Below are 17336 nucleotides of genomic sequence, written 5' to 3' on the forward strand. Positions count from 1 at the left end.
CACATTTTTTAACACCTTTTTTGTCGCCTTGTCAATTTATGAAATTACAGTAATTCATCCTATTTGCATCTGAAGGGCCTGTGAAGGATGGAGGCTGGAGGGTGTTTGGTGTCACAGTAGGAACAATAAAAGGAGAACAAATAACATACAGGGCCTATAATAGAGGTCAAATGAACAGAACTAAACTCCGGCCCTGACAATAAAGTAAGTTAACAACCCATCTGACCTGGGAAAAGTCGACTGACCTGACAAACACCGAACAAAAGAGAACGTACAAAGTGGCTGATCAGGCGTACAAAGGGGGCGACATAAAACACTAACACAATAACCGACTAGAAAAGAAACCATACAGGGTCATTGGTGTGTGAATCAAAAATAAACATGTTGGCACTTCCTGTATTTGGGACCACTGCTCTCTCTCTCTGTGGGGCCGAGCCCCTCCTCTAGTCCGATCTTGGCCAGACGCAACCCCTGATCACAGTCAAACGAAAAAGAGAATGAGAACAAATTACAATAGATTAATTTAATATATTGTTGCAAGAGTCTACTACGAAAAGAACCAATGTACTTCCAGCAAATATTATTTTTACTCAGAAATAAGCACGAACACGTTTTAAGACTATGTAGTTTAGAAATTTGATTCATGTGACATATATTAATATTCTTCATATTAGTGATAAGGGCGTATCCTCCAAATTAACTGAGACTTCATTTAAATGAAATGCTAAATTGTTCCGTCCACTCTAGGTCGCTCTCAATGACGAGAAAGGGCTGCGATTTTACAGCATCTGTATTTGTCAGTTGCAAAAAAGAAAAAACTTTTTAAGAAATTGCTTTAAGTTACAGTAAGCGGTCTCCTAAATCTGTTCAGGCAGCCCCAGAGCTAATCTTCTATAATCCCCTTCTTTCTCTGCATCTCTTCTCTCTCGGCACCGACTTTCTTCACCAATTTTGGATAGAAGGCTGGTGGGAGTATTAATCAATCGCTCGGAGGATGTGTTCCCAGGACACAACAGCCACAGGCGAGTTCAGCCTGTTTGTGTCGCGCCCACGAAGCTTGGTCGAAAACAGAAAAAGGCAGAGTCTTAGCCAGTCTACTTTTCCGACTGCGGCGCACTCGAGTCTCAGTGATCGACTGCCGCATGTTGGTGCTGAGAATGCAAAGACTTAGGCTGCTTTAGAGCTCCACAACGACTTTCTATCCCTGCGGCGCGTTGATCTTTTTAGCCACGCTACGGCTGCAGAGGTCCGTGGCCGGCAACGTCCAGTCCACTACTTTGGTCCAGACTGAAATACCTTGTCAGGGACCAGGCAGTGAGGCAAAAGTGGACACAAGCGTGAATGAATAAGGTGTCAACTGAACAAACAGACCTCCGATGGTGACATATATACTGGTTTGGCCAGACCAAATAATACACAAGGGGAAAACAAGATGGACGCCGACTTCAATTAAACACACAGCAAAGCTAACACAAACCAAGTATCCCGCCGTGACATGGCAGCACGTGGTTTAGCCCAATCAGCTGGTTCCAGCATTTAAGTGTCCTCGGCCCTCGGCCACGCCTTTTGCGGAACCAGGAAGAGACGTCCGCCACGCTCACGGTAACTCAGAGACATCGGAACAAAGGACTGACACAACGGACTGCGACAAATTCCTATTTTTTAAAAAGTGTAATGTTAAGTAGTTGAGTGGTTGACCTGCAAATGAAATTAAACTGCGCGGCAAACTCAGGAGATGAGAAATGAATGGGAACAGCTATGTGTCAGGTGAGTGTTTGAGCAACTTCGCCACGTGTGGCCGCGAGCTCCACAGCAATCTGATGGGTTTGACCTCGGTGGTCCTCGACCTATGAATCCCGCTGACGCTGGCAAGCCCCCCAACACGTCGCAATCTGAATCATAATGACTCATAATGACTCTTAATGAGTTTGATGATAATGATATTCCCTCCACCAGCAGCAGCAGCAGGTAGACATTTGTGCTTGCAGCCTGTTGGATTGCCATGACATTCGGTTTCGCGTGCGTGTTTTCCCTCGGGATGAATTTTAATCACCAGGGCAACGTTGTTTACGACCCGAAAAAACTGCCAAACTATGCAGTGACGTTCCCGTCGGCTTGATTTATACCGTGTGTTTGGGGCTAAGAATGAGCTAGTGCTAGTACACAGCTAATATGCTAACTGGAAAACCCACCTGCTAAGCATGTGTCCATGGTGAGCATGTTAGCAAAATGCTAAATTTAACATTTGTTGCTGTACTTTTGCTAGTACTTTTCATATGTTGAGGACTGAGTGTATAAATGATCCAGAATACTACTAAAACTACCACAACTAATAATAATAATAATAATGATGATAAATAAATAATACTGACTTAAAAAATGCCTCCTCTAAACATATCATCAGTATGAAACCTCGAGTTGCCACATTTTTAATTTCCCAATCCTAATTTAAATACAAAAATGTATCTTGTTTTAAGTGTGAAGGGTTTGGCACGGACTTTACAATAAGTTAAAACTACTTACTAGCATTTACTAGCACATAACTGGATCAGTTTAAGAGGCATTGCGTTGATTTTAAACTTTCCATTTTTTAAACAGAAAGCCTGTATTACAAACTGATGACGATTGTTTTGAGAAAAATAATTCCCATTCACTGAACAATAAAAAAAGGCCATCGTCATGTGCACGAGCAAGAAGAAGAAGAAGAAGAAGAAGAAAAAAAAATCACAGATGGCAGTTAGATCCCAAAGTGATGTCGACTCATTTGAAGTTGAGGCTGTGCATAGTTGAGATGACGGGGCAATCTGATTGGTTTACCAAAAAACATAGAGCTGATTGTTATGAATGGATGAGACATGAAGGTGGTCTTCCTGGCTGAGCTTACTCTGGAGGGTTGTTTTTTTTTTATCTATGACAAATGTTAGTGGAGCAGAAACAGCTGACTGGAACAAAGGAACTGGGCAGAGAGCTGGAGTCCAAAGGAAAAAGGGGAGTGTCGTACAAAATGCTGTTAACCTTCAAACCAGCTGCACTGTCTGCTCTGGCTCTTCGGTCTGAACTTTGTCATTAGGCACTCGGACTCTCTCTCTCTCTCTCTCTCTCTCTCTCTCCCTTCATGGTCTCCTTTGACCGTGCTGCTTTCACACAGTTGCTGGGTGGTGTTTATCTCTGCAAGGTGGCTGAAACCCATAATGATGCCTGTAACGTGTGAAAATCCTGCTGGGATAAGCTTACACAGACACTCACTGTGTGTGTGTGTGTGTGTGTGTGTGTGTGTGTGTGAGGCCTTTGATGTGCCCCTCCATCTTTCTTAATGTGCTATAGCTCTGTTTCGGTTCCTTGAGCTGGCAAACAATTCAATATCCGCGTCGAGATGGGTGGAAATAATTCGGTGGAACACAACGCTGGGAATGTGCCTGTGAATATTCGGGGAAAGGACATTTAAGGCTCTGATGTTTTGTCTTTTGGGGCTGCGCGGTGGCGTAGTGGTTGGCACTTTCGCCTCACAGCGAGAAGGTTCTGGGTTCTCGAATCCCAGTTCAAACCAACCGGGGCCTTTCTGTGTGGAGTTTGCATGTTCTCCCCCGTGTGTGCGTGGGTTCTCTCCAGGTTCTCCGGCTTCCTCCCACAGTCCAGAGACATGCAGGATGGGGTCAGGTTCATTGGAGACTCTAAATTGACCGTAGGTGTGAATGTGAGAGTGAATGTGTGTGTCCGTCTCTGTATAGACCTGTCCAGGGTGAACCCCGACTCCCCCCCCCCCCCCCCGTGACCCTTAAATGGATAAAGCGGTAGACGATGGATGGATGGTTTTGTCTTTTTCTGCTGTTAGTGCAACTTGACAGATGTGAATGATTTCAACTCACGAGCTGTCTCCTGAAATGCTGCTGCTGCTCTTCACCACCAGAGAGCAGTAGTCTGATAAAAAAAAAAATGAGAAGCTGATCATTCAGATGTAAATCCTGACTGCGTTTAATTCATTGATTTGCCTTTTTCCTCACTGCTAAAATCTGTACTATGAGATGGAAGCTGATCTAAAAAGAGCGGCCGTTTATTCAGCCTTAGCTGCATCTGCCGTGTAAATAACTTCAGTACAGTGATTAGTATTTAGTCTCGGGAGGAAAAGGAACCGTTTCATTTGCTCTCCTCTGTGGGCCTCCTGTTTTCATCTCTACTCAAGCTCAAGGAGGTTTTGTGTGAAAATAGAAACCCATCAAAGCGGGGGTGTTTCATTGGTTCAAGAACTTTTTCATCTTTTGTCCATATTTCAATTCACACTAACAGACAACAACAAAGTACTGTACAAGTGCCGCGACGGACGTTCAACTCCCGGCGACCCGATCGCTGCAAACTGACGCCGCCTGCAGGGCGGAGGACTTTGTCCAACGCGTGATGGAGTGTGACGGGCAGCGTCCCTCATTAGTCTCATCACCTCGGTGAAATCGCATGAAATGGAGAGAATATGCTCTGCAGGGGGTTCTCCGTCACGGAGCCAGGCAGCTGGAAACATTTCGCACACGAGCTGTAAACAAGTCATTAAAACCCAACAGTTCAGCACACCGAGTATTGTGCCTTTCCATCATCATCATCATCATCATCGTGGGAAAGAAGCCTATAGCAGGTAGTCCTGGATAAAGGTGGGTTGCAAACTACAGGGTTTTTCCAAAAAAACAGGAAAGTGGCAAAAATTGCTCCAGATATTTGATCGATAAACAGATTCAGTATAATGGCTACGACAGATATTTACCCAACTTCTCCTCTAATTCCTGACAATAACCTTGTTCCTCCAACCGAAAGTCAGGAGCCAGACGGGAGCATTGTCATCTGTAAAGTAAATGTGTGAGTGTGTGCGTGTGTGTGTGTGTGTGTGGGTGTGGGTGTGTGTGTGTGCGCGAGAGACGCAGGAACAAACTGGCAGTTTCACCAGACAGTAAACGTCGGCCGGAATGGCACTTTGAGTAAACTCACACGCTCATTGTGCTGGTGATTACAGAGCAGCGGCGGCGCTCGGATGCCTGTTTGCAGAAGAGAGTTCCTGGTGTGTGTCCCCCCCTGAATGCCGGCATTTGCACGACTGTAATATGGGAACAGAGATGGACCAGATGTGAATCTGTATGCCTTTGTAAGTCCTTGTGTGAATATGTGTGTGTGGGAGGGTGGGTGGGAGGGTGTGTGTGAGTGTGAGTGGGCAGGTGGGTGTGGGGGGGGGGGACTTCCCCCTCAAACTTTCAGCCGACCCAGACACAAAGTAATTGCAGGCCGGGATCTGCAGTCGGGTAAAATCAGTGGTCTTGCCGCTGCTTTTATGCGTGGGACTCCTCGACAAGCAACAGGTTCCACGAGCAGTTGTGGAGATGGTGGGGGCCGTGAGTGACAGGAGCCCCCCCTCTGCTCCTTTCATTTATGCACGGTGTTGAAAGCATGAGAGCAACAGCTGTGTGATCAGAAACTAAGGGTGCTTATTAAGCTGAACCGGCCCCTTCAAGAGCGCTATCTTCTGTTTCTCCGTCTCTCTCTCTCTCTCTCAATCGTTTGCATCGACGTGTAGCGGGGTCGGTGTTGTATAGCTGCTTGAGGAGAGGATGGTCTGAGCCCTTTCATATACTGCTTTGCAGGTTTGAGCTATAGCGACGCGTTCTATTTCTCAGTCAAACATTGATCAAATATTTTTAGAAACGATGAAAAAATGCCTTTGGAAGTGTAGTGAAGAAGTGTAATGGTCAAAGAAAGTGCAAGTATTCCAAATCCACCTCCCTGTGCATGCATAGGAAATTATTTTTCTCTTCACTGCATGCATACATTTAACACTATGAACATTGTTCCTTCTGGGTCATTTATTTCATGTTCATTAAAAATGAGCCTGGGAGTAATGTTCTCCTTTCGACAAAACAAAAACATTCCTGTTTACCTCCACTGCCACGATTTGTCCCAGCTTTGCCACAGCATCACAGAATAAAACTCCCACTCCTTGACTCTGGTGGGGACGGAGGTGTGTGGGTGGCGTGTGACTACAAACAAAAAGACTATTTTCCTCAGAGTTGCACAGTCACATTTTAGGGGGGTTCAGCCGTGCACTTGGATTTTTTTTTTTTTTTTTGATAATGTCCTCATAGGGCTGCACGGTGGCGTAGTGGTTCGCACTTTCGCCTCACAGCAAGAAGGTTCTGGGTTCAAATCCCGGTTCAAACCAACCAGGGCCTTTCTGTGTGGAGTTTGCATGTTCTCCCCGTGCATGCGTGGGTTCTCTCCGGGTTCTCCGGCTTCCTCCCGCAGCCCAAAGACATGCAGAACGGGGTTAGGTTCATTGGAGACTCTAAATTGACCGTGGGTGTGAATGGTTGTCCGTCTCTGTATGTGGCCCTGTGATAGGCTGGCGACCTGTCCGGGGTGAACCCCGCCTCTCGCCCAATGTCGGCTGGGATTGGTTCCAGCCCCCCCACCCCCCCGACCCTTAAATGGATAAAGCGGTAGACGTTGGATGGATGGATGGATATCTCCTCATAACAAGATACAAGTCATTGGCTATGTATATTTTCCAAAAGCAATAATAACCCTCATCTGTTAATATTGCCCAACACAGAAAAATGTGTCCAGATGAATGTGCAGTACTCTGGTGTGCTCCTGCGACTGAAACATCACGTGTACTACTTTGGCGAATAGTCAAGCGTCGTCACAAAATGGCCTCTCTTCACATAAATGAGTCTTTTTGAGGAACGTTGTTTTGGCATTGCCAAGATCTTATGCGAATGCAACGATTCAGAACCCCCTCGCATTACATGTCTCATTACTTGTCAGTTTTGAACCTTTTTCACGTCTCCCGCGGAGGGGTGTCTCAAACACCGGAATCTCCACGTGTGGCCTCATCACATGGCGGAGCAGCTGCTGTGAAGAAGGAACCCAGCACGGTGTGTGTGTATATATATATATATATATATATATATATACTGTATATACTGTATGAATATGTCATAAATCTGAGGCTGGACTTTCCCAAAGTTTTCAAAGTGCTCGGCGGGTGATGGAGGCGAGCTGCGAGGGATGAGCCCAGTCAAATGGAGAAGGGAACAAATGTTTCTTAAATATTAAGCATCACTTATGAACAGGTGCTCATCCTCCCTCGGGTATGCTTTTTCTTTAGAAAAGAATAGTTTTGTGGGAAAAGGAAAACACTGCAGATTAAAGTTCGCTCTAATTTTTGTCGGCCCACTGATAATGACTTCATATACGTCCCTCCGTATTTCTCCTCGCCCCGTCTCTCATCTGGTTTTCGGTACAATCTGTCCAAGTGTGCTCGTCCCTCGCGGTGCCCGTCCAACACACTGGTGTCTGAGTGGCGTCTCTCGTGTAAAGTCACGGGCGGAATATCTCTACCGGCACCTATGGAGAGTGCGACAGCTGGAATGAAAAGAAGCTGGGGGTGTCGTGTACTTTTGAAATAACAAGGCACCAGGAACCCTCTAATCACCTGGCATTTGAAACGTGGGCGGTTTAAAGAGTCGAGAACACAATGCAGTCAGGAGCAGCGACTTCTGAGGTTCGGGGCTCATGTATGTGGAATTTCTCTCTTTTATTAATTCAAGGCTGTCTGGTGTGTAAGAGCAGTTTTTCAAATATTCATGTTTGAATCTTTAGTCGTCTGCTTCCATCCAGTTTCATGGTGATTTATTTGTACGAGGCGTTTATATGAATTCCACCAATGATAGCAGTATTTGAACTGTCACATATTCACATTTGTGATGCTCTGTCCCTCTTTGATGAGCTGGTGTAACAGTCCCTGAGAGGTGCGCCGTGTTCCTCTGTCATCAAACGACGTATTATGTTTGTGCTCAGATTTCTGACTGACTTATGTTTGATTAATGGCATCCAACGCTTTTTCACTCGACTGTTGCCAACGCCGCTGCCACTGCCACTGCGCGCGTCCCCCTCCACAAATGCTCCACATCAAATATAGTAAGTACTCAGCAACAACAAGAAGAAAAAAAAGACACAAATTCACAATGGCAGAGAAGTGATCACATCAAAAAGCCAGTTGGCAGAGCAGGGGGAGGAGAAGTGGGTTGATTCTCTCATGACTCAGCTCTGACAGATGTTTTCAACTCGCTGTTCAACCCCCCCCCCCCCCCCCCCCCCGGACCACTGAGATCTGGCAGGATAGATTTTCTCAAGTCTTCAGCAACAATTTGCAATTTTTTTGTTTGGTCCCTGACAACTGAATGTGCATTTCATAAGCTCGTACTGTTGCTTATGGCAATATTTTGGATTCTCTATCTCTCTTTAAAAAAAAGAAAAAGTCCAGTACCATTGTGTCTCTATAGCCTACAGCTCGATGAGGCGTCCTCACAGTTTCTTTGTCTTTCTCGTGGGAAGGTCAACATGATGATTCATACATTCATTAGAAAATGTCAATATAGTCTTTCACTTGTATCCATATATTAACTTTTTTTGTTGTTTTTTTCCAGGTGCGTGTCATTGCCAACATAGGTTACCACATACTGTGCTCATGTCTTTGATAACTCATACTTCTGTTTATTCTTTTTTTCTTTCTTTCACTCAACAATGCATCACACCCCATATTTGTCTTAATGATTTTTCTTTTTTTGTAAAAAGTCAGGCTGTATGATTTTTTGTTGTTGAAGTCAAGAACATTCCACGATGTGCAAAATCATTTGTTGTTACTGGACATGTTTAAATAGTTTTTTTTCTTTATTATACCTATACAGCATTTGGATAGAAAGAGAGAGAACCCCACCAAGCTTAGCTTTCTTAAGATAATTGCAATATTTATAAATTAACGCTGTTGCTCATTTGCCAGAGCAGAATTGTTCTGAGTTAATATGCAATTATGCAAATGCGTTTTATTTGTTTTAAATGTTATACAGGTTATTTACAACGATACAATTATGAATCATGTTGGAGTTAAACTTGTCTTTGTCATCACTGCAGTGATTTAACAAAGTCAGAGGAAGGATGGTTTCTTCATGGGAAGATTTGATAATCTCTTCAGCCCTATTGGGTCACAATTTTCCCATTCCTTCCAAATTCACCAGACTACATGATGAGATGATCTTGCGATACTTTATGTTTTAACTTGAAGGAGCTGTGTGTCCTCGGTGAAGCATTATCTTTGAGTCTGTGTCCCAATACACTCTTTATTAAATGAATCACATCGGCGTAATCCAGCCCCCCCCCCCCCCCCCGTGTGAATGTCAGCGGCTCTGCCTATTGGCGACCAGGCTCCGGCACAGAGCGCTGCGAATCCGCCAATGTGCGCAGAGATGGGCGGATGCGCTTTTACGCAGCCTCTCAAGTGTCACAACTTAAAAACTCCTGCGCGCTGTTCTCCCCGAGCGTGTCGAGGGTGTGGACGGACGCGTGCAGGCATCCATCCATCCCGCTCCCAACACAGCCACTATTTTGTACCTTTTTCGGGTAAAACAACACCGGTTTTCCTACACCCCCTCGGCGGAGTGACTGCTTTTCGGATGCTTTGAATCCGACTCGGTTTGCCAAAGATGCTGTGCTCCAGGCTCCTCCTGTGTCTGTCGCTGGCAGGTGCGGTGTCCGCGCAGCCGGACAGCTCTGGGCTATTTTACGCGCTGCGATCCGAGCTGTCCGAGGACGCGATCTTGGTCGCCAACAACGCCATACGCGTGCCATTCGGGAGAGCGGTGTCCGTCGACCCCGTCAACGACCTGGTCGTTCAGACTCAGCCGGGGGACCGGTGCAGCATCACCGTGCTGGATAACGACCCGCTCGCGCAGAGACCGGGGCACCTCTCCCCCAAAAAGTTCCTGTGTGATTTCGGTCCCAACGACGTGACGTACTCCCACTACGGCTCGCGGAGTCCGGCGAAGGACCGGGTGAGGCTGCAGCTCAGGTACGACGCGCCGACTGAAACCGTGATCATCCCGTTCATGATGGAGGTTGAAGTGGTCTTTACGCAGCTGGAGCTCCTCACCAAAAACATGCCGCTGGCCGTGGACAACCTGCGGGGCGTCAGCAATCCCATTGATAAGAAGACTCTGGAGTTCACCTACGACAGAGACTCTCATAAGTGCGAGGTGGCGTCCCTGTCCGGCGGCAGCGCTCTGCCCAGGTACGGGAGACTCCTCGACGGCGGGAAACTGTCCAAAATGATGGACTGTGACGAGTTCACCCGCGCCGACATCCGCTACGAGCACACGTTTGACCGCGCGTCGCCCAACAGGGATTACGTCCCCATGGTTGTGGAGCTGCGCGACAAGGAGGGCAACTTGGAGAGGCAGGAGTATTTCCATCTCATGATACGCATCAGAGAGGGGGAAGAGAACACTCCCCCCAAACCCAGCGTTGTGTCCATGATGATGATGGAGGTCAGCCAGTTTGTCATGACTGCCCTCACCCCCGACATGCTCGCCGCCGAAGATGCAGAGTCGGACCCGGACGAGCTCATTTTCAACATCACCTCTCCCTTATCTTACGAGGAGGGCTACATAGTCAGCACCGATGACAGAAATCTGCCCATCACGTCCTTCTACCAGAGAGACCTGCGTGACCTGAAAATAGCCTACAAGCCCCCCTCCCTGGACTCGGACACCGAGAGGATTTTCCAGCTCGAGTTTGAGGTGGTGGACACAGACGGGTCCGTCTCGGACCCCTTCGCCTTCATGATCGTCGTGAAGATGATGAATTCTTTGGCCCCCGTTGTGACGCGTAACACGGGTCAGCTGCTGTACGAGGGCCAGTCTCGGCCTCTCTTCAGCACGCACAACTTGGAGATCAGCGATGAGGACGACCTCGACGCGGTCTCCATCACCGTGGTGGATGGCCTGCGTCACGGAGACCTCACGGTGCTCGGCGCCCACAGGAAATTCTTCACACCTGCTGATCTCACAACAGGGGTTGTCGTGTACCAGCACGACGGGAGTGACACATACAGCGACAACATTGTCTTCAAGATGACGGACGGGAAAAACGAAGTGGAATTCCTTTTCCCCATTACAATCGTTCCCACTGACGACGAGCCACCGATTATAAACGCCAACACCGGCCTGGTGCTATTCAAAAACCAGATGATGCCTGTATCTCCCCTCATGCTCAGTGCCGCCGATATCGACTCTGAGGACTCGACTATTAAATTCACTATTGTCCCCCCCTTTTCCACAATAGGCACAGTGCTCCTAAGACAGTCCGATGCGCCTGAAGACCCCTCCTCTTGGAAGTTCAATGCCGAAGATGAAGTCTACGAGAAGGAGGTGACAGAGTGGCTTCAGAAAGATATCACCGATGGGAAGTTGTTTTACAAGCACACAGGCCCCCACAACACAGATACCATCATGGATCAGTTTGCGTTCACAGTTCAGGACGACAATGACCCCCCTAATGAGTCGGGAGAGAGTGTATTTATAATCCGCGTTTTGCCAATCGATGACGTTCCTCCAGTGCTGTTCCCCGGCACCACCCTGCAGATGACCGTTCAGGAGTACAGGCTCACGCACTTTAGCAAAGAGGTTTTGCGCTACACTGATCTAGACTCTGAGGACCGTGACCTCAAATACACAGTTATCCAGCCCCCGACAGATACGGATGAAAATAACCCGGTTGCGTTTGGCTCTTTGGTTCTGACGGACAGCACAGACACTGAAGTCACAGAGTTCACACAAGCTCAAATTAACCATCATAAGATATCCTACGGCCCCCCGGATGTTGAGCTTGGAATCACAGCCCACGTTGTGCAGTTTCGTTACACAGTTGAAGACACAGCGGGGAACAGTGTAGAAGGGGCTTTCACCATCTACCTGCAGCCTGTCAACAATAAACCCCCTCAGATTACAAACACCGGCTTTACTGTCTTCGAACGTGGCATGCACATCATCACCGTCGCTGAGCTAGATGCCACAGACCTCGACACTGAGAGTAAACGGATCACCTTTACCCTAAGCCGGCCGCCTAAACATGGCCAGGTCCAGGTTGCATTCACTGACCTAGAGAAAAAAGGGGTTTTCCTTCTTGAGCAAATTTCAGACGGGAAGATATCATATATGCACGGTGGGGAGGAGACTGTGAGCGATGAATTTCAGCTGGACGTGAGTGATGGGTTCCATGTTGTAACCGTGACGGTCAAAGTTAATGTGAAGCCGGTAGATGATGAAACTCCAACCATCAGCCTGCCCGCAGGAACCATCGGGTCTCACATGGACGTGCTGGAAAACGGAGCCACGGAAATCACGACGAACGTCATTCAAGGCCACGATGATGACACAGATGACCTCGAGCTGACGTTTATCGTGGAGGATCCTCCAGTTATGGGTGAAATATTGGTTAAAGGAGTGCCTGCTACGAGGTTTACGCAGGCGGATATTATTAACGGTGTGGTTGTGTACGCACACACCAGTGGCGAGGTAGGTCTCACCTCTCAGCAGGACGGCTTCAATTTGACTCTGACAGACATGTCCGACGATTGGACAGTCGGCGGCAATAAGGTCAACGGGGTTCACGTTCGAGTCACCGTCCTTCCAGTGGATAGCCAGGCCCCTGAGGTCGGAGTTGGGATCCAATTCAGTGTCATCGAAGGGGAGAAATACGCCATCGGCCCTCAGCACTTGGATGCTGATGATAATGACACTCCGACGGATGACATCCTTTGCACCATCATCGTCCAGCCTACCGCTGGCTATGTGGAAAATATATCACCAGCCCCGGGCTCAGAAAAGTCCAGATCAGGAACAGCTATCAGTGCTTTTACTATCAGAGAGATCAGGGAGGGGAATATCCACTATGTGCAGAGTATTCACAAAGGGGTAGAGCCAGTGGAGGATAGGTTCACATTTAGATGCTCTGATGGCATCAACTTCTCAGAGAACAATTTCTTCCCAATAGTTATCATCCCTGCAAATGATGAAAAGCCCGAGATTTATTTGAGGGAAATAGTCGTGATGGAGGGGATGAACATCGTCATTGACACTCCAATTCTGAATGGGGCTGATGCCGATATTCCCCCCGAGGAGCTGATGTTCATCATCTCCAAGCCTCCCAAACACGGTGCCATCTTAAACCAGCTCTCCACAGGCTCAGTTCTGGTGACAAATTTCACTTTAGAGCAGATCCGGGAGGCATCAAGCATTATTTATGAGCACGATGACTCAGAGACAACAGAGGACAGCTTTGATGTGATTCTGACGGACGGCAAGTACTCTGTGCAGAAAACAGCCCTGGTTATGATTGTTGCCGTCGATGACGAGACACCCAGAATGCTCACCAACGACGGTCTGGAGGTGGAAATTGGAGAGAGCAAAGAGATCAGCAACAAAGTGCTCAAAGCGACAGATTTAGACTCAGATGACAGCGCACTCACCTACATCATCCGGTTCGGGCCTGGTCAGGGTCTCCTGCAGAGGAAAACTCCGTCTGGGCCTCTGGAGAACATCACACTCGGCATGAATTTTACGCAAGCCGATCTCGATGCTGGGCTCATAGTCTACACACACAACGGACAGGAGGGCATCCGAGACCTGGTCAAGTTTGACGTCACGGATGGCATGAACCCGCTAATTGATCGCTACTTCTACATCACTGTGGGCAGCATCGACATGGTCTTCCCTGATGTCGTCAGTAAAGGCGTGTCGCTGAGAGAAGGTGGCCGGGTCACTCTGACCACAGATCTTCTCAGCACCACCGACCTCAACAGCCCCGATGAGAACTTGGTCTTTACTGTCACGAGGGCTCCTGTCAGGGGCCACTTGGAGTGCACAGACACTCCCGGGATGCCCATTGTGTCTTTTACTCAGCTGCAACTGGCCGGCAGTAAGATTTACTACATCCACACCTCGGACGATGAGCTGAAAATGGACAGCTTTGAGTTTGAGGTCACCGACGGCTACAATCCCATTTTCAGAACATTCCGAATCTCCATTATGGATGTTGACAACAAGAAACCTGTCGTGACCGTAAATAGTATTGTTGTCACAGAAGGGCAGATGAAGCTGATCACACCGTTTGAGCTCACAGCCGAGGACCAGGACACAGCTGAGAAGCTGCTGAAATTCACCGTCACCCAGCTGCCTGTTCACGGCAAACTCCTCTACAACCAATCCACGCCTGTCACCAGCTTCACAAAACAAGACCTCAATGAAAACCTCATCAGCTACAAACACGACGGCACCGAATCGCCGGGGGACTCCTTCTCCTTTACAGTCACCGATGGCACGCACACTGACTTTTATGTTTTCCCCGACACCGTTTTCGAGACTCGCCGCCCCCAAACCATGAAGATCGCTGTCGTGGCAATAGACAACGGCATCCCCCAGATGGTGGTGAATAAAGGTGCCCCCACTTTGAAGATCTTGGCCACGGGTCACCTGGGCTTCCCCATCAGCTCCAAAGTGCTGCGGGCAGAGGACAGAGACAGCAGCCCGGCCTCCCTGCTCTTCCACATCACCACGCAGCCCAAACACGGCTACGTCATTAACCTGGGACACGGAAACAACTCCATCAGCACGTTTAGTCAAGGTAAGCTCTGAACCAATCACTCGTCAGCATTATAACGTACTGACCCTTGCGTGAATATTGCATGTGGAGTTCATAATCAAATGACAATTATTTTGGTGATGTACCTGATGATGCGTCACTGAATACACAATGTTATCTGCCCTGTGTGGTAAACAAATCACACACAAGAATAACCCCGTCTCTAATGTAGCAATTCACAAATCTATTCAAGGGTGATCAATGTTCTTATTTGTCAATTTTTGCTGTCAAATAATTCTTCTCCCTGTATGGGCTTTTTTGAGAAAAAAGTGTCGGTGAAAAATCACAGCAAATCTCAGTTTTGATTTGCACGGTTCACACTCAGCAGTTTAATTTATGGGGTAATACTTTTTCATATGTGTGACAAAGTGCTGTCTTGGGAATTTCAATGGTTAATTGGTGGGCCTGATTTAGACGTGCCTTGCTCATCACATCATAATTAGCAGAGCAAAGTTAAGGGCTGATGTTTTTCGCGCAGATCTCTCATAGATGGTTTCAGATGAATAATTTATTTTTCTCCCCGTCTCCGGGGAAATGTTCACATCCGACGTGCTCTACAGTGGTTTGTTAAATGAAGCGGGACAGAAGTAGAGGATCGTGTGAAAAGGTCAGTGCAGCCCTTTTAGTGACGGGATGGCAATTCTCAGGTGCGGCACACAGTGACGGTTTCACCAGGTCCGAGCTGCTTGAGACGACGTGTTGCAATTTGTGCAGCTTAAAAATTTGCATAGAAAACGAAAAAAACATCTCTTACCCCCCCTCAAAAAAAAAATAAAATTCTTTGCACCACCACCACACAGAGCAAGCAGCACCACCTGAGCTATGAGTTTTATTTAAAAAAAAAAAATGTTTTGCATTTGGGCATGCCTGTTTATTGATACTGGAGGGAGCATCAGCACAACAATGCCACTGATTGAGGTTTAAAGCGATGCAATCAATGCAGTGTTTCATATCACGCTGGGGCAATTATGCAAACAGGTTCGAAAAATTCATCCGCTCGTGCCACAGCTTGGCACAGGCAGCAGCTGAGAACGCAGAGAGGGAAAAGGGCTCTTAGGTCTGCAGGAGACGGACACTTCTGTCAACCGCTGCGCGGCTGCGGCCTGTGAACAAAAGAAATAAAGGGGGGGGCAGATGAGATGAGTGCAGCGAGAAAGGGGCAGATGAGGGTCGCAGAGAGAGCAACTATAGTGGAAGGAAGAGTGCAAAGGAGGCAGGAGAAGGAAGTGGGGAAGGGTGTGGGGGGGGGGATGTAGGTGGCATGAGAGAAATACAGAATGAGGGATGGGGCGTGAGAGAGAGAGAGAGAGAGAGAGCAAACTGACTCGTCAGAAGAATCAGTCAGGTGGAAGAGACAGTCCCTGGCTTTTTATTTACCCATCCTATTTCCAGGGCACATCCCGTGAGGCGTTGTCTTTTAAATATTTGATGAGCAGTGTGGCCCCGGTTGACTCGAGGTTTGCAGGGACCTCGGGTTCACGGCCGCAGCACAACGCCGAGCGCTGCCTCCCCCGCACGGTCGGGCCGGCGCGAAAAAATGTGTAGCGTTTATCCGTTTTCTGGGTTCTGTGCCTCTTCGCGCGTTCCAAAGGGAAGCAGGAGAGTCCGTGATGACAGGAGGCCACCTAAGAGGATTTAAGATCTGTCCCAGTCAGGAGTCAGGGGGTTTATGCCTTTATGAACCTCCTTCCTCTGACATGCATTATTGAAGGAGTTGGTTCGCGGGGGCCAAATCCTTTCACGGTCTCGATGATTTTTCTGCACTGTAATAGACGTTCTGGGGGAATGGTGTAAAAAAAAAAAAAAATGCAGACAGCGCCCTGTAATTCATTGACGGTTGGGAAAACAGCTGTGGAAGTGAGGTGCCCGCCGCAATTCCTGTTTTTAACATTCCTACCCCTCGTCTGTCATTAAACGTCCACCGTCACCTGGTTATTTTTTGCAGGACCGCCGACACAGGCAGCGGGTTCGGGGCCTAAACACCTCATCTGTTGGCTCTTTTTTTTTTTTTTTTTTGGAAGCTGGAGCTTGTTTTTTCAGATTTGAGGCGGCGGCCTTTATCGTCCGCGGATTACAGATGCGTGACTTTCAGAGGAGGCTTTCGCCGGTACGAAATTGTCTGCGCTGAGTGCGGACGGGGAACTGAGTCAGTGTGATGCTCGAGACCCGCTGTTTCCTGGAGCCGACACGGCGCTGAAGCGGGAGCGCCGCGTCCACGACACCGCTTCAAAGTGTGTCTGCGGCCAGCGTGAAACATCGCATCCATTTGTTTTTACATTCAAAGGGGTGAATTGCTTCATAAATGCACATTCTTAATCTTTGCAAGGGCAAAAATCACTATGAGACATCATTTATAATTTGGCCTTCGCCTCGCTTAAAATTTGAGCAGGGTGACTGTTAAATATTCCACTGTGCGTCGTCTGACATTGACATGACAGTGGAACGTTTTCAGTTCACAAATGCAGAAATGCCGCCGGCTCCCAATTTGCACCCTGCCGCTTATTATATGGAAATATTTGCCAATGTTTGCTCGTCGTCGTCGTCGTCTGCGTTTGTCCTTCCTTGTTGTTGTTTTTTTTTTTCCCCCCCAGGTTGACAGGGTTCAGGCGACACACGGAAAACAAACGGACAGGCAAAACTAAGCTGATGTCACTTCTCTGTTGCAGCCGATGTCGACGACCTGAACATCTGCTATGTGTTGCGGAGTGAGGAGAATGCCACGTCGGATCTCTTCCTCTTCTCCGTCGAAGATAACGGTAAGATTTAGCCCTTTTTTTTCCTCCATCTTTTTCTATGTGCGCTCAGGCTCCAGCCACGCCTTCTTCATCCAG

General features: G+C 47.9%; 1 protein-coding gene across 1 annotated transcript in view; it reads left to right on the plus strand.

Moving 5' to 3' along the window:
* The first annotated feature begins 9252 nt into the window (after nt 1-9252).
* frem2a (FRAS1 related extracellular matrix 2a) overlaps nt 9253-17336 on the plus strand; it is a 57278-nt gene continuing 49194 nt past the window's right edge. Inside the window, exons 1-2 of the mRNA XM_035625197.2 lie at nt 9253-14487; nt 17172-17261. Of these exons, the coding sequence (XP_035481090.2) occupies nt 9513-14487; nt 17172-17261 (5065 nt within the window). The 5' untranslated portion in view covers nt 9253-9512. The remainder of the gene's footprint in view (nt 14488-17171; nt 17262-17336) is intronic.

This window comes from Scophthalmus maximus, chromosome 2 (assembly GCF_022379125.1).
Source record: "Scophthalmus maximus strain ysfricsl-2021 chromosome 2, ASM2237912v1, whole genome shotgun sequence".
Classification (NCBI taxonomy): Eukaryota; Metazoa; Chordata; class Actinopteri; order Pleuronectiformes; family Scophthalmidae; genus Scophthalmus; species Scophthalmus maximus.